Source organism: Miscanthus floridulus, chromosome 3, assembly GCF_019320115.1.
Source record: "Miscanthus floridulus cultivar M001 chromosome 3, ASM1932011v1, whole genome shotgun sequence".
NCBI classification, from domain to species: Eukaryota; Viridiplantae; Streptophyta; class Magnoliopsida; order Poales; family Poaceae; genus Miscanthus; species Miscanthus floridulus.
Window position 1 is genome coordinate 81,011,230 of NC_089582.1, and position 23,260 is coordinate 81,034,489.

Consider the following 23,260-nt stretch of genomic DNA (forward strand, 5'->3'; position numbering starts at 1 on the left):
CCCCCACGCGCCTACCAACCAGCTCGCCAGTCCAATTTCTACTTCCTTCGCTTCCTCCGCTCGCTCGAAGCTCCGCAGCAACAGCTGCAGCAACTCCGATGAGCTCGTGCTTGCTCGCCGCCGCAAAAACACGAACTACATCTTCACCATAGCTCCGCCGTGTTCTCCTCTACCTCTTCCACCTCTTAGCTAAGCCGATTGAGCTTTGGTAAGGGCGCATTGAGCATTCCCGCCACTGCTGCCATGTGCGTGTCTTCGCTGGAGTTAAGGCCACCGTGGTTGGGGTAGCTAGGAACCTTTCCGTACTCTTCTATTTGCTTGGGTAGTATTGTGGTGACCTCCTGAAGCTCATACCGAGCTCGGTTGAGGCAGCCATGGCTTGCCATCACCGGCAGCTCGTGCCGGAGCTCTGCCGTGCTGCCATCACCGGCGACGAGCCCCCTCCGCTAGGTCTTAGGTCTTGCCACTTGCACCAATCAGTTCCTCTCATCACGTAGAGCACGTAGGTGGCCTTGGTGTCGCCGGAGTCCTCGCCGTCAGCGAGCAAGACCACCGCCGCGCCATTGAACGCCGCCTCCTCTGTTCTATATCGCTGACGAGTGGGGTCGGCTGACACCCGGGGCCCACGCGTCAGTGACTGCTTGTTCCAAAGGATAGTTTAAATTTCTAGTTTTGAATGCTATTTTGTAAATTTTGTAACTCCAAATGTGTAGATCCAAATGGTGTGATTCAAATTTTGTTAGACTCACAGTGAGGTCTAGTATTTAAGAAAAATATGGATTGAGCACATGATGTAGAAATTTTGGATGAATTAAATAGGAACTTGAAATGTGTTTTTGAAAGCATGCAAACTTGTTTAAATCATATCTTGAGTTTCTGTGATCCAAAAATTATGAAATTTTGTGGGTAAGCTATTCTTGCTTAGTAGAAGCTCTGGTTAAAATTTGAGAGTCATTGCATGTATGGTTTTTGAGTTATAGATTTTCCTTTTATCATTGATTGATACTTGGGTGAATTTTTGTAAATTATCTAAGAATCCTATGACCATGAAACTTTGTGGGTAGTATCCTAGTACCTTAAGGATGCTAGGAAAAATATGAAATCTGTTGCTTGACACTTTTCACCAAGGTTTCCTAATTATGCCATTTTAAGCCATTATGCCTTATCATTTTTGTGTAGGCTGTTATACTTACTCAAATGGTGTGAAATTTTTATGGTAGTCTACTTAGAGCATGTTGTATCTACTATAATTTTTGTAGATTTAATGGTGTAGTTTTCATATATGTTTACCATTTCCTCTAACTAATTAAATAAATTAAGAAAGGTATTCAAAGAAATGTTTTGGTGATGAACACCATACTTTCTGGTGTTCTTGTGATATGTGTAATAAGTGAGTAGAATTAATTTTGTCCAATTATTTGTTTACATCGTAAGTTAATAATTATTTCGTTTGCATTATGTCCCTCTGGATAGATCTGGGGACTTTAGAAAGTTCCCCATGATATTTTGATTTGCTGAGAATATGATGAATACAAAAGTTGTAGATAATCTATGTATCTAGATCCTGTCAAAATTTCAGGGCATTTGTCCTAGTAGTTTAGGAACTACAACTGTTTAAAGTTGGGTTCCAGTTTTGCTTACTCTCTGTCTTGTGAGGACAGAGTTCTGTTGATTAAAGAATTCGACCTAGTAATGGTTTGAATAATGCTTTCAGGTCTGAAAATTAATTGTAGATAATTTCATAAGCTTTCCAAATTGTCTTGTTGCATATCTTTTAGATTTATAAATCTCTAGTTATGGCTAGTTTACTGTACCACTACACAGTCTTCATTTTGCTGAAATACAAATACTTGAGTGTATGCTTGATGCAATGTTCTCGTTGATTGTTTAGGGGTTAGCCTAACTTGAGAATATGCTTAGGTGCAGGTGCTAGGTCATTAACTGAAGATGAGCAATTATACATTAGGTTGTATAAACTTGGTAAGTAAAGTGATTTGAATAGGGCTTAAGTTGGAATATGCAGACTACAACGAACATGTGCATTCCCCGAGCATCCCTGACATTCATTCATGTGCATCCATGATATTTATCTTGCGCATTCATGCAATAGGTGTGCCGAAGGGAGTGACGTTGTTGGAGTTCGACGGAGCCAACCAGGAGAAGGAGCCTGAGGTGCAGGAAGCCGATGAAGCAACCGCCGCGGAGGAGTTGCCCGAGTGCCCTGACCACCAGCCTTCCTCTTTCCTGAAAGGCAAGCCCCGGAGCATATTAAGCCTCCCATGTTTTTACAAATACATTGAGTATCTTTTATTCGTTGATGATGCGTTAAGTATAGGAATTGGTTGGAACCAATTGCTGCATTATATATCCCTCCTTGTCCAGATATCGCACTGGAATCCTATTTAAGTTCAGGAACGGGTTAAATGCTTAGCCATGCTTAGTGCGGTAGAAGTCAGGTGATTTCTTGTCACCTGCGAGCTTTAGGACGAGATGGATCACGATTGGCTATATTTGCTATCATGGAAAAGAACCATGTTAATAATGAATTAAGACCGGGCGGAGTCTTGTGTAGGTTTGGACATAGTGACTCCGTCTGAGTCGTTTAAGGACCGATACGCTGTATGTCCTTATGTCATGTTGAACGCAGCCTAACACTTAGCTGGCCGGATAAGTCGTTCCGACCGTGAAGCCTAGTAGCTCGACTCAGGCCGGGGACGCGAGCAGTGGCGTGCATTCTGGAGGTAGTAAGGATGTGCGGAGAGCCATTGGCATAAGTCCAAGGTAGGTTAGAGTCCCGAACAACCTTGGCAGAGTGGTTCTCTGAGAATGTCGATCTATTCGGACTCGCGACTCCTGAATCGTACCAAAGGTGACTCGTTTGCGACCCTGATGGGGGAAGCAGGGTTTGTGTTAGGAATAACCCTCTAGCTAGATAGGAATCGATTTGAATCGCCGTCTCTCCCGGATAGTGAGAACTTGACTGAGCAGCGGCAACGTAGATTCAATTAATTTAACGATATGGTTAACTGGATGATGATGATAAGGTTGCCACAATGTATACCTGATATGGTTATTAATGTTTGCACCCTAATAAAATGATTGCTTAGTACAAGTGCTAATATAGATGATAGGTTAATGGCTAAAAGTCACTGCTAGTTTAGGTTAAGAGTTGATCATTATTAATTATGCTTTTCTGCAAAAAGAAAGTGTCAGCCAGATCCACTAAATTAAGCTACGCATAATCCTTGGTGTCATTTGTTTTTGTTTTCGATGGGTAAGTCTAGCTGAGTACATTCTCGTACTCAGGGTTTATTCTCTCTTGTTGCAGATGACCTCCTATATCAGGGATTCTGTAAGTATTGTCTCCACCCGACGGGTGATGAAGACTAGATCATGGGCATGATCTCCATTGCTCTTATCTAAATGCTTTTGCGGGATTGTGATCAGTGAACCAGTATTTGTATTGAACTCGGGTGTGTAAGTCAAACTATTTGCTTCCGCATGTTTTACAAGACTTGTTTTGTAATAATGATGACTCTGTGATGATGTAATCTATTTGTGAACGTCTGCAAAATGTTGTAACGTATGATATGTTATGTTGAATTACTGTGATCTTGGTTGTATGCAAGTTGGTTTGAAATCCTTCGAGATTTTAGTTGACTACCGGGTTTATATGGGCTCAAGTTCAAGAATTTGATCATTTCGGCGATTGTTTTTGTACTTGTGCTCTTATAAATTGGTCGGTTCTATGATAGCTGGCATCAGAGCTAGATTCAACATTAAACATGTCTTATGGCTATTTAAAACAAAAGCTTTTGTTGTGAAAACTGTTTGCCAACTCATAGTTATACATAAGTGTTCAAAAAAATCAAAATTTTTATGGTATACTGGTGATCACATCCCTTATAGCCCACTTAAGGACTTCTAGGTGGCTTATATATAATTACTAACTTGGGGGAATTGATTGTTTCTATTTCGTCGTTCATGCAGCGTGATATTGCATGGGTGCCATTCATTTGAATGGTAATGTATGGATCAATTGCCTCTACGCCAAGGTAAGCGTGAGTTGCGAGAGCATGATCGTCCAACCATCAGTCTAGGGGAGAGCTAGTTGTGGTTACTGGAGTATTTACATGTTGCATACATGTATATATGAAGGTACTTAATTGTGGGTACATTTGTTGGGTAGTTTGGATACCGAAGTATATATATCTGGGGATGTATATATGGAGAGTATCTTAGTACTACTTGTGTCATTAGCATTATATCTTATTGGGTTGGGCTGCAATGAAGTTTTCTACAGGTACGCTAATAACGCACCGTGTAGATCGACTAGTTACCGCTAATTGAGAGAACATATGTATGCCACCGTATATTCCGCTTAGATCAGTAGAGTTTTGTCTGGTCGAGGTGCCGTCATGATCGGGGGATTCGTTAGAAATAACTTATGCTACTCAAAAGCTATATCTGCCTCCTCCAACTAGGAGAAGTGCTTGGAGGCCTTGAGGAGTTTGAAGAACAGTAGTCCCTTTTTGCCGAGGCGTGATATAAAGCGGCTGAGAGCAGCCATGCAGCCTGTAAGCTTCTGTATGTCCTTTACGCAAGTTGGCCATTTCATGTTGGTGATGGCGGAGACCTTGTTAGGGTTGGGTTTGATACCGCGGGCGCTGATGATGTAGCCCAGGAGTATGTCAGATGGAACTCCAAAGATGCACTTTGAAGGGTTCAACTTCCATCTGTATCGTTCTAGGTTGGCGAACGTTTCTTCGAGGTCGGCGATAAGATTGTCGATGGTCTTGGACTTGACGACCACATCATTGATATAAGCTTTGATGTTGCAGCCTATCTGTTGATCAAGGCACATCTGGATGGCCCTTTGGTAGGTCGCCCCGATGTTCTTGAGTCCAAAAGACATGGTGGTATAGCAATATGCACCAAAAGGCATGATGAACGACGTTTTAATCTGGTCATCCTCTTTTAGGGATATCTGGTGATAGCCAGAGTAACAGTCGAGGAAGGAGAGCAGTTCGTAGCTAGCGGTGGAGTCTACAACCTGGTCTATCTGAGGCAGATCGAAGGGGTCTTTAGGGCAGTGTTTGTTGAGATTAGTGTAATTAACACATATTTTCCATTCTTTATTCTTTTTTGAACAAGAATAGGGTTTGCTAACCACATAGGATGATACACTTCTTTAATAAATCTGGTGGCTAGGAGCCATTTTATTTTTACCCTAGTAGCCTCCTTCTTGTCTGGCACAAATTGTCAGAGTTTCTGCTTGATCAGTTTGGTGGTCGGCAAGACATTCAAGGAGTGCTTGATCTTCTCCCGTGGTACCCCTGGCATGTCTATAGGTTTCCAAGCAAACACGTTGGCATTGGCACATAGGAACGAGACGAGCGCGCTTGCCTATTTGGGGTCGAGGTGAGCCCCAATCTTGACAATCTTGGAGGGGTCATCGAGGCCGAGGCCGACCTCCTTGGTTTCCTTGGACTTGGCGGAGGCACATGGAGGCTCCAGCGCTAGGATTTCTAGGTCATCGATGGGCGCCGTCTTGGCATCGGTGACCATGCTAGCCATCTGGATGGAGAGGTCGGTGGCTTCGACGAGGGCGAGACTCTCTGTCTCGCAGGTGTAGGCAATGGAGAGGTTGGCCCATAGGGCCAGTACTCCTATGGGCGAAGGTATCTTCAGCACTAGATAGGCATAGTGTGGTATGGTCATGAGCTTGGCCAGAGCTAGCTAGCCAAGTATGGCATGGTAGGCGGTGTTGAAGTCGGCGATGTAGAAGTTAATGTGCTCGACATGGTAGTTGCTAGCAGTGCCGAACTATACTAGGAGGGTGATCTCTCCAAGTGGTTTGGATGCCCTGTCAGGTACCATTCCCCATAAGGAGGAGTCAGAGGGTGTGAGGTCTCCTATCCCAAGGCCTAGCTCCTTTAGGGCTCCGGCGAAGAGGAGGTTTAGAGCACTTCCGCTGTCTATGAGTACTTTCCTAAAAAACACTTTCCTGATAGTTGCATCAAGAACAAGGGGGAAATGCCCTATGTAAGGGATGTCCACCCACTGGTTAGCCCTGCTGAAGGTGATGGGGACCTCAGACTAGGGCGATAACTAGGGTTGGCGATGAAGTCTTCCGCATTGATGGCGAGCACCCGATGGGCGGTGAGCTTTCGATATCTTCTGCTCTCGATGGCGGTGAGGACCCCGAAGATGGTGGAGACCACTTTGTTGTGATCTTAGAAGGTGTTGTTGATGTCCCTAGGTGGTCGATGGCCTCTAGCTCTGTCATTGTTGTCATTGTCTGGCTTTTTAGCCTAGAACTCCTTAGCCAAGCCGAGGCAGTCCTTCATCTTGTGCTTGCTGTTCTTGTGGAGAGGGCACGTGCCTTTGAGGATCTTCTTGTACTGCTCATTGTAGTTGCGCTTGGTGTGAGGTTTGTCAATGGCGGCAACAATGTGGTCTGGTCGGCGGCGGCGATATTGATTAGATTTGGACCCTTCTGGCTGTTCACGGCCACTGTCCCGATGGTGACTGCGATCGTCGTAGCGGCGGTAGCTATGGCGTCGGTCGTCGGGTCGCTCATCACTGCGGTGAGTTGGGCAATGAGTGCCCGCATCCTCATTGAAACGTACTTCAATTTCTTTGGCATCGACGTTTTGATCGGAGGTCGTAATCATCTCACCACTCCTGTAGGTGGCTTGCGATTGAACTTGGAGCGGAGGTCGTGATGATGGAGTCCTCGAACGAAGGTGGTGATGACCTCTGCTTTTGTGATGTTGGGAATAGAATTCCTCATCTCGGAAAAGCGTCTGATGTAGCAATGGAGGAGCTCAGATGGCTTTTGGTAGATGCTGTTCAGATCATGCTTGGTGCCCGACCAAGTACATGTAGCCATGTCATTGTTGGTGAAGACCTTCTTCAGCTCTTCCTAGGATCCGATGGAGTCCGAGGCTAGGCTTGTGAACCAATTCATCGTAGTTGCATGAGCATGATGGGAAGGTAGTTTGCCATGATGCTTGTATCTCCTCTAGCGACGCGCACTGTAGTGGCATAGCTTGTAGCCACTGTGTGGGGTTCATCCGTTCCTCGTAGGGCTTGACCCTAGTGATTTTGAAACCATAGGGCCACTGGAGTGTTCGGAGTGCCCTTGTGAATGCTCGAGGCCCTTTGGGATCATCACCATCGTGATCTGTGACATTGCCGATGGTTGATTGGCCAGAGGGCAAAGTCTAGATTACCAAACTCTTGCTCGTATTCTTGATGGCGGCATACTTCTTCATGGCGAGAGAAACGGCACTCGTCGATATGACATCACACATCTCATAGATTATTGATGTGTGCTCGGACATCCTAGTTGACTTCCTGGTCGTGTTGGCGAGGATGGTCGATGCGGTTGCCCCTAGCTCCCCCCTAGAGAGGCTATCCATCGTCGTGGTGCTAGTTGGCGAAATGACTTTAGCTGTGGCAGCGATTTGATCTTGGCATGGTGGATCAACGAATCGAGCTTGTTGAGTAGGAAGGTCTCTAATCCTAGCGGATCTCGTTGACCTGGTAGTGTGCCGCTTCAAGCATGGCGGCGACCTTGGCGACCTCCGGTGTTTGCGGGAGCCAGGTGAGCTTGTTGGCGGCCATGACCAAGTTGGTGCTTGGGGTCTTGTAGATGCTGTGGCTGTCAACACAGATAAATTCATCTTCGAGGTTGCGTTGGAGTGGGCATGGCCTTCCTTGCGAGTTGAGCTGATCATTGCGAGCAGCCTCGGCTAGCATGAGGGCAACCTCATTTGCTTGGTGTTGTGCATGGTTGATGTTCCTGTTGATGCGAGCGGTGTGGTCCTCCTCAGTTTCCCCATCCTATGGGGGGCTGTCGATGTTGACATTGAAAATTCTGCCTCCATGGAAGGGAGGGAAAGGAGGTTGTACGGTGGTGGTTTCGACAACAGTCTCCGTAGAGCCCTAGGGCTTGGAGTCTAGATTTTCCTCTAGGATGGTTTGGAGCGATGCTTCAGGGCATCGGCCGAGGTATAGCATGTTGACAGTCGGTGAGAGGTGGTCAGCGATCTGGTCGGCGAGAGGATGGATATCTCCAACCTGGTCAGCAAATTTGCCCCTTAGGGCATCTTGGTATGTGGTGGCAACACTAATGAGCCTGAAGGGTAGGGCCATAACCCTTGGCATTTCCTGATCAGTCTCCGATAGATTAGAGTAGGAGGGTGGTCAGTGCTGAACTAGAGTGGTCAGAGCCGATTCCGCGATGGAGAGGCAATCGGCGAGCTTCTAGCCAACCTGATCGATGGATGCGATCATATCATCATTATTGATTTGCCTCCTCAGGTAGCGAGGGAGTGGGCGGTGAATTGTTGATGACGACGACCTCAGAGGTGGCTCTAAGATTGGATTTGCAGTCACAGGTGTTGGGGTGATTGGTGTAGAATCGATCTGCACCGGCTCAATGAGCTCTCTGACTCCATCAGCATTGATGATCCAGGAGATCAATTCAACCATGAAGATCTGGCTAGGCTACGGGAGGGACAAAGAGCCTACAAAAAGTACCATCTTGTTCAACATGGAAACAACACGCACACCCCTACCTGGCATGCCAACTGTCGATAGAATATCATCAGCAGTCCTCCGAGGGGTATCCCATGAAGGTAGATTGATCGACAGAGATGCGTGTAATCGAGAACAAGAAGGCAACAGAGACACAAGAGTTAGATAGGTTCAGGCCATCAGTCCTGTGGTCTGTTGGATTGTATTGGCTATCGTATAATATTGCATCTTTTTAGAGGGGGTCCCTACCCGCATTATATAGTTTGGGTGGTAGGGTTATAGGTCAGTTAGATCTAGTAGATAACCAAAAAGTAATAACAGATTACAGGAATCATGGGATCATACGTATCCTAACAGATCTCATAATACCTTCAAGATATCTTCCCAATATCTTGTAGGACGCGCCGAGCATCGCCGTGCTCTGCAAGGCTTTGTCTTGTGGGCTGGGTCACCCCTGGGGGTGCAACCCATGTGGTCTACCATGGGTATCTAGGGTCATACCCCCCAAAGAGAGTAGACAGAGGAGGGCATGTATAGGGTGCCCATGGCGGGTGTGGCGTGGCCAGTCATGTCCTTGATGTCATAGGCAGAGGTGGCACGGCTGGAGCCATCATCCGTGTAGGTGGTCATGTCCACGGTGGGGCAGACAGAAGGGGGAGCACCTGAGGCATCCTTCACAGATGTGGCGATAGGGCAGACCTCCATGTTCGTGTCACCTGCCCCCTCTATTGCTAGAGGAGCCGCTCTGGAGGAGCTACCGCCGCTAGAGAGGTTGGAGCCGCTTGAGGTCAGTGCGGGGACATCCCGGTCTCTGGTCCAGGTGGCTGCCCTCGATGAAGCGGTAGAGGAGAGGGAATGGGGAGCATCCACACAAAGGTTAAGGACATAGTTCGCGCCCTAATCACTATGCTAAGCTCGATGCATGACATTGTCACCCCAGTTGGCCAGGTATGATATGACCATGCTTTCGACCCCCATGTTCTCTTTCTGTGCCTCTAAGTCTTGTCTTCTTTGCAGATCCTTATGGCCCATAGCTGGGAGAAGTCCTAGTTCCTTGCTGAGGAGATGCGGTAGAATGAGGGACTAGCTGCAAAGCTGGCTGCCGCTCATTAGGAGGTGGCTAAGCTTGCCCCTACCTCTTGAGAGGTGGCCGACCTTTGAGTCAGGGATAAGGACACTCGTGATGATGCCCGTGAGGCCAAGGACAAGCTCGTAGCCCTGATCGAGAGGGTGCGCATGGACGCTGTGGAGGATGAATAACTATGAAAGGAGCGTGACAATTTGCTCTAAGCCATAGAGGAGCTCCGCACGGGGATTGAGCTAGCTCACTAGGAGCACGCCACCGCTCAGTAGCAGATCAACCACCTCTAGGGTGAGCTTTAGAGGGAGAGGTACCTGAAGGTTGCAGCCAAGGGCGTGTCCACCGGGCTCGCCGTGGTGGTCGATCAGTGCTAAGAAGAGGTTCAACACCTAGAGGCCGAGGTGACCTGGTAGCATGATGAGGTGCGCAGGCTTTGGGCGGATGTGGATGGTAAGTCTCTGGTTTCCCTTGTTGTCTTTCTCCCTAGAATCCATGGTAAGCCTTTTGACACGGTCGATAGGTGACTTGGGCAGGTCTCGACAACAAGCTCGAGGCGGAGGTGGTGAAGAGCTGTGGCCTAGAGAAGGAGCTTAGCGAGGTGAAGGACATCGTCCAAAAGACGAGTGATTAACATGACAACCTACGCATCGCTGTCCAGCTAGTCTACGATGAGCTCAAGCTGGCCCCGGAGCAGGAGACAAGCTCGCTTGTGGTTTGCGCCACCCAAATCATGGACCAGGCATGTGATATGGCAAGGGGCGTGCTTCACTTTGGCGTTCACTGATCATTCGTGAATGCCCTTCTCATTATGAGAACATCGATCTAGCGATGATGAGCCAAGTCTTCACGCTCATCTATACCAACACCGAGCTAGACGACATCGAGAAGGAGGTGCCCCCCCTGGCGCATGACCTTTTTGCCAAGATAGAAGATGAAATCATCCCCTGAGGGGTTAGTTTAGTCAGATAGGTTAGGCGGCACATTTGTAATAAGCGAACAAGTTCCAACCGTTCTGTTTCTGTTAAACAAGCTTGTTCTTTTGTTTCGGTTGAACAAATTTGTTCTTTCTCCCTTTTTATGTGTAAAAAGGGATAATGCATTCTGACCCTTCCTGTTGTTAAGACCATAGAGCACAAGGTGTGGGTGAGAAACTCTGATCACGCTGGTAAGCAAGAGTGTTGTAGCCACTGGGGCGTAGGTTTCCTACAGTCCAACTAGTTTTACCCAGGGTTCATTTCCACAAACCTTGCCTCTACGTTTTTAATGTGAGTGTGAGAAAGGGTTGGCACGGCGACTATTTTAGAAAGGATATATATATACCCCCTATCAACCCTCGAGTGAGGCCCATCCCCTTGCCATTATCGGGGTCAGGTTTCACTAAAGATCGAGGAGACAATAGCGAAACTAGAAAGAGGAAGCGTTTTTTGTTTCATAAATGTTTTCCTTAGCTTTTGTACATACCCCTCCCTAGGATCCGAGCCAACGTCCTACGACCGCACATTCGGTCTCCTTGCGAGTCCAGCTTCCCTTGAGCCCCAGCACATTGCAGGGGTTCGATCTACGGGTTAGTTTGTCTTTGTGATCGTCATCCCTCAAGCGTTTTTTTGATAAAATAGAGGGGCTGAGCTGTGTCACCTTTTTCCTCGATGGACAAAACATGGTGCTCAGTGAGCTATTATTGGGCTAGTCTGAGTGGGGCCCTAGGTTCCTATTCATAGGGGTCTAGCATGGGTCAGCTAGTGACTGACTCTAGATTCTTAGTGGCCAATCCATATAGTTCTTGGGTCTGTTCGACCAGTCCCAAGGGCTCGTTGCCTTTCTTTGAGAAAAAACCATGGACTGGGAACCAACCAAGACTCGAACGTGGGCTGGGATGCCCATGGCACTCGTGTGCCTAGGTATTGGCTACTAGTGGGCCCATCCATTTTCACCCCTCACTCTAAGGGCACCCTGAAGTGGTGTGAACCCGTTGGCAGGCCAGCCTTTGAACTCCTAGGCTGAAATGGGCCTTAGGAGCGTTTTTAGCTCCATATCCCACCTTACCTATGATGGTTCTCGCACCGAGCTAGATGACATCAAGAAGGAGGTGGCCCCTCTAGCAGAGCACTTACTTGTGGAGATAGAGGATGAGATCACCCCCTTGAGAAATTAGTTAGGTAGATAAGCCAGGCGGTGAACTTGTAATAAGTGGACAAGCTCTTAAATTTTGTTATGGCCGAATAGATTTTTAGCTCTTCTCCCCTTTTTGTATAAGAAGGTTAATGCGTTCCAACCGTTTCTATCGTTAAGGCTGTAAAGCTCGGGGTGTGGGCAAAGAACTCTGATCACGCTGGTGAGCAAAAATGCCGTAGCCACTGGGGCGTAGGTTTCTTGCGGTCCAACCATTTTTACTCAGCATTCATTTTTGCAACCCTTGCTTCAAAGATCTTAACATGAGAAAGGGTCAGGCACAGAGAATGTTTGCCAGGTTGGTATACTCTTTAATGCGTTATGACTCTTTCCGTAGTTAAGGCTAAAAAGCTTGGGGTGCGGGCAAAAAACTCTGATCACGCTGGTGAGCAAAAACACCATAGCCACTGGGGCATAGGTTTCTTGTGGTCCGACCAGTTTTACTCAGCGTTTGTTTCCGCAACCCTTGCATCTAGGTCTTAATGTGAGAAAGGGTTGAACATAGAGAATGTTTACTGGATAGATATGCTCTTATCAGCCCCTGAGTGAGGCCCAACCCCCTGCCGTTACTAGGGTCGGGTGTCACTAAAGATCGAGGAGTTGATAGCAAAACTGATATGAGAAAGCATGTGTAAATTAAGGGTAAAAGCAACGTAGATATTTGATGTTCCAGGCATTGACAAAGACTTTGTCATCAATGGTCCTGAGCCCCTTGACGTTGCTGGGGTCGGGTGTCACTAAAGATTGAGGAGTCGATAGCGAAACCGATAAGAGAAAGCATGCATAGATTTAAGGGTAAAAGCGACTATAACACCTCGAGTGTTAGCCTCGCATAACTTGACTTGCATAACATGAGCATGGGCATCAAGCATTCATAACTCATCATTTACAATTGAAACATTTGATCGAAACATATGAAACATTGCTTGTTATCTCGTGTTTCTTAGAACATATGCATAAGATCCTGTGCAAATGAATGCAAGTGGGTAATGCTAGTCACTAAAACACCTTAGCTACACTCAGGTTAACACAAGGAACCTTGTTCATGAAGGCCACCTTTCATGATCAAGCACTTAAGTAATATTTCATGTGTTGACCTGGATAGCTCTATGAGTGACCACTGCATAAAATGATAGGATGACCTTGAAAATTTCTTAAACATGCTTAGGATATCATCATGAACAACTTTGGTATTTAAGGCTAGGGCTAGTTTGGTCATTTAGCCATGGTTTGAGTATGTATCATGATTTCAAAGTGACATGTTTGACTAAAGTTGAACTAGGTGTTAGAGACCTTGCATGGAGGAGTTCACTAAAGCAAAGTTGTAGTGTTTGACATAAGGAACAACTTTGATTTTTGGGTCTTTGACTGATTCAGCTCCTAACGTGTTTGAAATTGGATCACAAGAATCATCAAAATCTTGATTTCAACACTTAAGAAATTTTTTCTAAGTCAAGTTCATTGGACAGCCTGACAAGCTGACCTTCATGGCAATATAACTCGAATTCGGTTGAGAATGGAGACACGATTATTGAACAAGAGTTGAAGCTGGTACATAGGGCTAGGATTTTTGTTAAGGCGGTTTATGAGTTGGAGCCACGGTTTAGCAGATAAGTCGACTTGAAAACACGCTGTCAGGCGGCCATCGAATGACTGACGAACTGAACGGGCGCCGTTTAGTGGCCGACACCGGCAGAACCCGCGCGCCGCGTGTCCCCGGCGGCAGCCACGCGTCGCCAGCGCTCTGTTCACGCAGGCCACAACGCGCCCAAGCGCACCTTCATCACGCCAGCGCCCGCCCGCACTCAACCGCACTCCGTTTTCGCGTTGCCTCGGCCTTCCTCCTTGCCGCAGTGCTGCAGCGAGCTCGTTCCACCTCCGCCGTCGCCATAGCCACGCAAGCTCACGCCTAGCCATCCATTCTTCACCGCAGCAGCACAACTAGCTCCCCAGCGACCCACTACTTCTTCCCGTGCCCACCATTCGAGTTTGGTAAGCGTCAGCGCCGTGCCGATGCTCATCGGAGCTCCACCGCGGACTCCGTCGTCGTGGCCACACCGCCACAGTCCCCCTCCTGCTCTGTTAGCTAGCGCGCTAGGTCCCCCAGCGTTCCTAGATGCTCGTCTGCACCTTAGGTTGGGCCGCCAAGGTCGTCGCCGGCGTACCGCCGATGTCCCGCCTCGCCGAGCCGCCATGGCCGCCGCCGTCGTCGCTGGTGTCGACGATAGGGCCGGCCAAGTAGACCAATCGACGCGTTAGGTCACGGGGGTCACACTATGATGATGTCACCACCGGCGTACTCGCCATCAGCGAGCTTTGGCCGCATCCGTCGAGCAGCGCCGCTGTGCTCTGTTTTGGTCTCGCTGACCAGTGGGTCCCGCGTGTCAGCGACTCAATATTTCAAATCCAGTTCAGTTTGAATGCAGATTCACATGTGTTTTATTATTTTTGTATCTTTAGTTTGGTAGCTCCTAAAATTGTGAAATAAATTTTGTAGTATTCCTTAGGAGGTGTAGTATTTAGGAAAAATGTGTTTTTAACATTTACAGTAGAAAGTTTTGGAGATTTAAATCAATATTTGAAATGTGCTTTTGAATGCATTTAAATTTGTTTATTTTATATCTAGAGTTCCTGTGCTCCAAAAATTATGAAATTTTTGTGGTAAGCTAGTCTTAGCATATATGAGCTTGGGTAAAAATGTTAGGACTAGTGCATGGGTATATTTATAGTTATAGATTTTTCTTTTATGGCTAGTCAATCCTTGCATGAATTTTTATAAATTATTTATGAGTCCAAAATTCATGAAATTTGTGGGAGGTAATACTAGTACCATATGGATGTTAAGAAAAATAAGAAATCTGTTGCTTGACACTTTTCAATAGGATTTTCCATTTATGCTGTTTCAAGCCTTGCTTCCTTTTCATTTTTGTATAGAATATTCTACTTAGTAAAATAACATGAAATTTTTATAGTAGTCCTTTTATAGCATTAGTAAGGCACTGTAAAATTTTGGGAATTTATGAAGTACATCCGATATAGGTTTATTAATTAACCTAGATATCTAAATAAAATAATAAAGGCAATTAAATAAATAGTTTGGGCTCCACCATTATATTGTATTAAATGTAATTAGTATGCTTAAACTGTTGGTAGATTATATGTTGTCAAATTTTGAATGATTACCTAAAGTAAAAGTATTCTTACTTTATATTGCATGTTAAATAGTTTCCGGACTGATTCTAGAGTGTGATGAGTTGCATGTTGAAACTGATGTAGACTATAAAAATGGTTAATAACAAAGTTGTAGAGAATTTGATAAGCTTTCCAGAAAGTCCTGGATCACTGATTTTTAATTTGTAGAACTCCAGTTATGAGTGAAATAAGTAGCTACTGTTTGTGGCATAGTCGATGCATTGTAGAAGTAGTTAAGTAATAATCGAGAAGAGATATGCACCTACTCAAACAACGTGATGCACTTGTTAACATGTATGCATTCGTAATACTCATACCATACTCATGCATCTAGGATCGGAGGAAGAGATCACGTTGCTAGAATTTGAAGAAGCAGAGGAAGGGAACCCGCAGGAGGATCTGCAAGCCACAGCTCCCGAAGGCGTGGAGCAGAACCCTGAAGAGCTTCTGGAGTGTCCTGACCACCGCCCTACTTCCTTTATGCGAGGCAAGCCCTGGAGCATTATAAGTCTCCTAGTAATTTACAAATGTTTACTTACGTATTTATGATTGATGCATTAGGTTATAAGAGTTGAATGAAACCACTCGGTGCATGTACATTCCTTGTCCAGATATTAACCCTTTAACCGGTATAGGTCCAGGATCGAATATATGCTTAGCCATGCTTAGACCGGTAGAAGTCGGGTGATGTCCTGTCACTTGCGAGATATAGGTGGATACCGGAGCACGATTGGCTATATCTGCTATCATGGAACAGAACCATGAGGTAAAAGTAAATCGAGACCGGACGGGAGGTAGATAGAGAAGCAACAAGACATGGAGGTCTTGGGTGTGGATCTATCCCCGTCTGTGTCGATTAAGGACCGTACCATTGTTGGCGCTTCTGACAAGATTGAACGCATGCCTCTCACTTAGCTAGCCGGATAACTCGTTCTGACCACAAAGCCGAGTAATTCAACTCAGGCTGGGAACCATTCTGTTGTACGCTCCTTCCAGGGAATGATCAGACTAAGCCCAAGGGTAGGCTTGGCCTGAGCATCCTGGCATCTGGTGTTCCAGATTGTGCGGCGCGGTATGGACCCGCGAAATGTGTACCTGAGTTGTACCAAAGGTGACCTAAGGTGACCGTTGATCTGGTCTGCCTGGGTTTGTGTTAGGAATAAATTCCCAGCTGGTTGAAATCGATTCGAATCACCGTCTCTCCCGGATAGTGAGAAACTTGGCTAGTCCCAACATCGTAGTAACTATATTATGAAACATGATGGTTCAGATGAATATGGAATTACAATACCTGCTATGGTTACTATTGTATGCTTCTAAATGATATACCACATGTTTGGCACAGGATAGTTGCTAACCTAGAAATGGATAGTTATAATTAACTTGATAAAGAAATCATAATTGTACAACGGGTAAATTGCCTTTTTCGCAAAATGTTGTCAAGTTACGTCCACTTATACAGCCTTGCATAATCCTTGGAGTCATTTTATTTCTGGTTCATGACGGGTAAGTCTAGCTGAGTACCTTCTCGTACTCAGGGTTTATTTTCCCATTATTGCAGATGGCACTGTGTATCATAGTTATTGCAAGAGTTGCTTCTATCCCGCTGTGGATGAGGAGTAAGCCTTGGGCAGGCTTCTTTAGTAATTCCTATCTTTGCTTTTGTGGACCGTGATCTGGCTTGGCACTGTATCAAACTATGTTGGAAACCTTATCTTCGAACTTATTTGCTTTCGCTTTATTTATCAAACTAGGTTTGTAATAACTTTTATTCGTACTCTGATGATGAAAAGTATCTGTGAACTTTATGTAATATGTGGCATGTATGTTGAATCCTGTACGATCTTGGTTGTTGTAAATCGTTTATCGAGACCCGTCGTGGTACTCGACGGACTACCGGGTTTATATGGGTTCAAGTATGACAGTGCGACCGCTTGCGGATTACCATTGTACTTGTATTCTTATAAATTGGTCGGTTCTGCGATAGCTGGTATCAGAGCAAGATTCAACGTTAATTGTCACAAGTGTATTTAAAACAAAAGTTTTTGTGTTCCAAAAACCCTTCTCTAGCAACTAATAGTTATTTAATAGGTATTTGAAATCTAAAGTGTGCCAACGATCACTTTCCTTATGCCCAAATTAAGGACTATTAGGTGGCTATTTAAGTACTAACATGGGGGTCTTTGCTTCGTCGTCCATACGGCGTGCTATAGTATGGATGCCATTCACTTGAGTGGTAATGTATGGATCAAATGCCTCTACGCCAAGGTAAGATGAGTGTATGACCGCAAGATGTGAGCGTGCGGTCGGGAAGAGTTAGCTTTGGTACGGTTATGTATGCATGCTTGCATGTGTATATGGTATGTATTTAATTGTGGGTTTAAATTCTTGTCGGGTAGATTGATACGGAAGTATATGTATGGGTATACATATATGAAAGTATTTACAATTACATTCTGCATATTTCATTATGGGTTTAGGGCTGAAATGAAATTTTATGTAGGTACACTAACAATGAAACGTGTAGCTCGACTAGTTACGCTATATATGAGAGAACGTATGTATGCCACCGTGTCCACCGTTAGAAACAAATTTTTCTTAAGTTTGTAAGGACGTATGGCACGAGCATGCATCATGTTAAATTACCATTCACATAACTATATTGTTCCTCCCCTTATAAAATTCTTACTCGGTTATGTAACTCTTATCCATTATGCTTTGTCTCACTAAGGGTACATGTTAATGGTGTAGATGGCACACACCAAGCAGACTGCTCGCAAGTCCACCAGAGGCAGAGCTCCTAGCCGTCAACTTGCTCCATGTACCCGTCAACGTCACACGTTCCTTGTAGAGTTTGGGATGACTACACTCTTGTGGAGAGTGCTCAGCTATGTAGGTTATCCTGATGGAATGGAACCTCGCTACTTCTGGGTGAATGAGTGGTTGGGAGAAGGTCTCTTAGTTACAGTGGAGGCCGTTGTTCATCCCCGAGGTGACGATTCTGAGTGGACAGGTTGGTGTTATGAGTCGACTGGCAGGACTGCTAAAGAAGCAACTGGCAGAGCAGCCTTTGGGATCCTGAGGGATATCATGGATCGTTTTCCTCAGGAGCTGGCAGCCGCTTTAGTTGGAGTCTTTCCAAGAGGTAATCCCTCCACTAACTCATGGCAGCAGAAGGGCAGAACAGTGATAACCCTTCCATGAGCGCCATGTTCGCAGTGATGAGAGTGTTAGATGGAGTTGAACGTAGCCTCAGACATGTGTCTAGTGCTCTTGGTCATGCCCGCGAGGACCGACGTCAGCTTCTGAGGGAGCACAACGCTGAGATTGAGAGGCTCACTGAAGAGATGACTCAGTTAACTCACCAGTGAAATGCAGCTTGGTCCAGGGAAGATGTCCTAAGAGCTCGACAGTTTGAGCTAGGACAACAGCTGGCCATTGCGGAAGAATATAACGATAATCTGCATGAAGAGGTTCATCTACTGCACAATCAGCTCCACCCTTATGTCCCACCTGGAGCCATAGAAATGGATCTAGAAGGGTACGAGGAAGAAGAAGAAGTGGCACCTGAAGAAGAAGTAGAACCTGAGGAAGGAGATGATTCTGCGTCTGACCTCGATAGTGATCATGATGAGGATTAGATCACTTAGCACTTAGTGGAAGGACTAATGTATCACCTTTATTCATGTAATAGACCTGTAGTTCAAAGTTGGCATTAGTAACCAGACTATCATGTAACGTTGATTAATGGCACGTTTGGATGAACGTCAATGCAATTCCAGTTCTTTGTCGGTAATCACGCTTTAAATTTGCATGCGTTATGAGCACGATAAGTGGTCAAATTGGTGATGTCATGTTGCGAGAATGAATTATTATGCCTCTGTTTTTATTGTGATTTTGAGAATTCTCTCCAGTAATTTCAGTTTGGCATGAGTATAAAATTCCTCTGCAATCTCTTGACCTCAACCAATAATCGCTTATTGTGCAACTTCACAGATGACACGCACCCGTGTAGGAGCTAGTAGCAGCCAGGATGGCAACCAGGATGATTTGCCACCCCCACCGCCACCGTCTGCTCAGGAATTCTTTACCCAGTTCCTAGGGAGCCAAAGGACAATGGAGGAAGCTTTGCGCCTCATCGTGCAAAACACTGCTCGTTACCACCCACAGCAACCAGGGGCCGAGCCAAATCAACATAGTTCATTCAAGGAGTTTCTGGACACGAAGCCTCCGATCTTCAAGGTGGCGGAGGAACCACTGCAAGCCGATGAGTGGCTGAATACCATCGAGTAGAAATTTCATCTGCTAAGGGTCATAGAGCACCTGAAAGCAGAATATGCTTCTCATCAATCGCAAGGACCAGCAGGAATCTGGTGGACGCACTTCCTGTCATCTCTGCCTGCTAATGCGAGAGTGACCTAGGATCAATTCAAGCTGGCTTTTAGGGGACATCATATTCCCCCGGGCCTGATGCGCATGAAAGCAATAGAATTTATGAGGCTCACTCAGGGAACAAAGTCACTCACAGAATATATGCACGCATTCAACAACTTGTCAAGATATGCTCCAAGTTTCATGGATACTGAAGAGAAAAAGATTGAGAGTTTCAAGCGAGGTTTGGGTACCAAACTGATGAAGACTATGGCAAATTCTCGATGTGCCACATACAATGAGTTTATTAGTGATGCCTTGACCCAAGAAAACCACAACAACCTGCATGCAGTTGCTAAAGGTCGCAAGAGGGCATATGAGGCCGGTGCATCCGGATCTTTCCCGTCGAAAGCGCCTGTCACAGCTAGGCCACAATTCCGTCCACCTGCACCCAAGTTTAGGCCTCCACCACCAAAAGCTCAAAATAATAGGCCGTAGAAACCATTCTGTAAGGCGTTCACTATTGCCTTACCAAAAGGAAATGGTAATCAGGACAGCTCCACCGGATTCAGAAGTAATCAACCATGTTTCAACTGCAACCAACTGGGCCATTGGTCCAAGGAGTGCCCCCACCCCAAGAGGAATAGCAACCCAAATCAGAACAATCAGAGGCAGGTGAATGCCAGGGCACATCAGGGACAAGTGCATTATACCGCTGTAGAGGAAGTGCCCGCCGGAGAGATTGTCACGGCTGGTATGTTTCTCATCAACAAGCATCCCGCTGTTGTTTTATTTGATTCGGGAGCTTCTCATTCATTTATGAGTCAAGCATTTGCATCTAGACATGATCAAGAAATAATTGAAGTAAGTAAAGGGGGTTTTAACATAAGTTTAGCTGGGGGAACTGTTACTACCAAAAAGATAGTCAAAAATGTACTCATCGTGATACAAGGGAGGGAGTACACAACAGATTTGATAATATTGCCGGGGTTGTCAATAAGTGTAATCTTAGGCATGAATTGGATGAAGGATCATGGTGTTCTTATTGACACTAGCACCCGCACTATTATGTTGAGAGAACCCATGGGAGGGAATGCTTTCCTAGTTCCACTCTCCTGCGATTTCGAACCCCAACATTTAGCCTGTGCTATCCAAACCACCACCATATGTGATATCCCCATGGTTTGTGAGTTTCCGGATGTATTTCCAGAGGAATTACCAGGTCTACCACCGGATAGGGACGTGGAATTTAAGATTGAATTAGTGCCAGGTACCGCACCCATATCCAGAAGGCCATATAGAATGCCACCCAATGAGTTAGCAGAACTTAAAGTTCAATTGCAAGATCTATTGGACAAGGGTCTTATCCAACCTAGCTCATCTCCGTGGGGATGCCCAGCATTGTTTGTGAAAAAGAAGGATAAGTCACTGAGAATGTGTGTAGATTATAGACCACTCAATGCTATGACCATCAAGAACAAATATCCGTTACCCCGCATAGACATCTTGTTCGATCAGCTAGCGAAGGCAAAGGTATTCTCTAAAATTGACTTGAGATCAGGTTACCATCAGATAAAGATCAGACCAGAGGATATACCTAAAACTGCTTTCTCTACTAGGTACGGCTTATACGAGTATTTGGTTGTCTTTCGGACTAACAAATGCTCCAACCTATTTCATGTACCTGATGAACTCAGTATTCATGCCCGAACTTGATAAGTTCGTGGTCGTGTTTATCGATGACATATTGATTTATTCAGAAAATGAATCAGATCATGAAGAGCATCTAAGGATTGTCCTATCCAGACTGAGGGAGCATAAGCTATATGCCAAGTTTAGCAAATGTGAATTTTGGATGAGCAAAGTACCTTTCTTAGGTCACATTTTATCAAGAGATGGAATCTCAGTAGACCCATCAAAAGTACAAGAGGTCATGGATTGGAAAGCCCCAACTTCGGTTCATGAAGTTCGGAGTTTTCTAGGGTTAGCAGGATACTATCGTCGGTTTATTCCAGATTTCTCAAAGATAGCTAAGCCTATGACCAGATTACTTTAGAAAGATGAGAAGTACAAATGGACACCAGAATGTGAAACAGCTTTTCACACCCTCAGAACTTTGTTGACTACAGCGCCTATGCTAGCACAACTAGACATTGAAAACTCTTTTGATGTATTTTGTGATGCATCAGGAATAGGTTTGGGATGTGTGCTTATGCAAGAAGGGAGAGTAATCGCATATGCCTCACGACAATTGAGAAAACATGAAGTCAACTACCCTACACATGATTTGGAACTGGCAGCCGTTGTCCATGCATTAAAGATATGGAGACATTACTTGTTGGGCAATGTATGTCATATCTATACTGACCACAAAAGCCTCAAGTATATCTTTACCCAGCCAGAACTGAACATGAGACAACATAGATGGTTGAAATTGATTAAGGACTATAATTTGGAAGTGCATTACCATCCGGGTAAAGCTAATGTAGTAGCCGATGCACTTAGTTGGAAGTCCCATTGCAACACTATGGAAGCACTATTGGAAGATGGATTCAACTTGCTACATCCTGCTGTACTCCACAATATCACAATCAGTTGTTCGCTTGAGGGCAAAATCATAGAGCTACAGCAGACAGATGTAGGAATAAGTCACATCAAGAGAAAAATGCAAGAGCAAGAAACTAAACATTTTAGATTGGACAAAAGAGGTGTATTATGGTTTGAGGACCGGCTAGTGGTACCAAAAGACCGTGAGCTCAGGAATCAAATTTTAGAGGAAGCTCACCCGTTCAAATTGTCTATCCATCCGGGTAGTAGTAAATTGTATCAAGATCTAAGAACCCATTTTTGGTGGACTAAGATGAAGAAAGAGATCGCAGCCTATGTTGCTAAGTGTGATAACTGCAGTAGAGTGAAAGCCGTCCATATGAAAACTGCTGGATTACTTCAGCCATTACCTATTCCGGGATGGAAATGGGAGGAAATCAGTATGGACTTTATTACAGGCCTTCCAACAATGCCACAAGGTCACGATTCAATTTGGGTCATTGTTGACCGTCTCACCAAGTCAGCACACTTTATACCCGTGAACATGCGGTATATAGTTGGGAAATACACTGAGATATATGTATCCCAGATCGTGAGATTGCATGGAGTACCTAGGACCATAATCTCAGATAGAGGACCACAGTTCATAGCTCGTTTCTGGGAGCACTTACACCAAGCCTTGGGAACCAAGCTAATCAGAAGTTCAGCTTATCATCCGCAAACTTCAGAACAGACAGAGCGAGTAAACCAAATCCTAGAAGATTTACTTAGGGCTTGTGTTATATCTTCAAAAGGTTCATGGGAGAAATGGTTACCTTTAGCTGAATTCTCCTATAACAATAGTTATCAAGCGAGTATCAAAATGGCTCCATTTGAAGCCTTGTATGGCAGAAAGTGCAGAACTCCATTGAATTGGATTGAGCCCGGTGAAAGGAGATACTTTGGTATTGATTTTGTCAATGAAGCCAAAGAGCAAGTACATATCATCCAACAACACATGAAGGCAGCTCAATCAAGACAGAAGAGTTATGCCGATAGAAGAAGAAGACCACTAACTTTTGAAGTGGGTGACTATGTATACTTGAGAGTATCACCCATGAAAGGTGTGAAAAGATTTGGGATGAAAAAGAAGCTTTCACCAAGATATGTAGGGCCATACAAAATTATGGAGCGAAAAAGGAAATGTTGCGTATAAGCTACAACTACCACCTAGAGATGAGTGCAATCTTTGATGTGTTCCATGTTTCTCAGCTAAAGAAATGTCTTCGAGTACCGTGAAGAAGCGATTGCACCCACCAACGTGTAGCTTCAATCGGATTTGACCTATGAAGAAAAGCCAATTCGAGTATTAGA

General features: G+C 45.2%; 1 protein-coding gene across 1 annotated transcript; it reads right to left on the bottom strand.

The window, feature by feature from the left end:
- Positions 1-5,406: 5,406 nt before the first annotated feature.
- Positions 5,407-5,721, bottom strand: LOC136543935 (uncharacterized). Its single transcript, XM_066536246.1, has one exon. The coding sequence runs from the start codon at positions 5,719-5,721 to the stop codon at positions 5,407-5,409; it is 315 nt and encodes a 104-aa protein (XP_066392343.1).
- Positions 5,722-23,260: the final 17,539 nt, after the last annotated feature.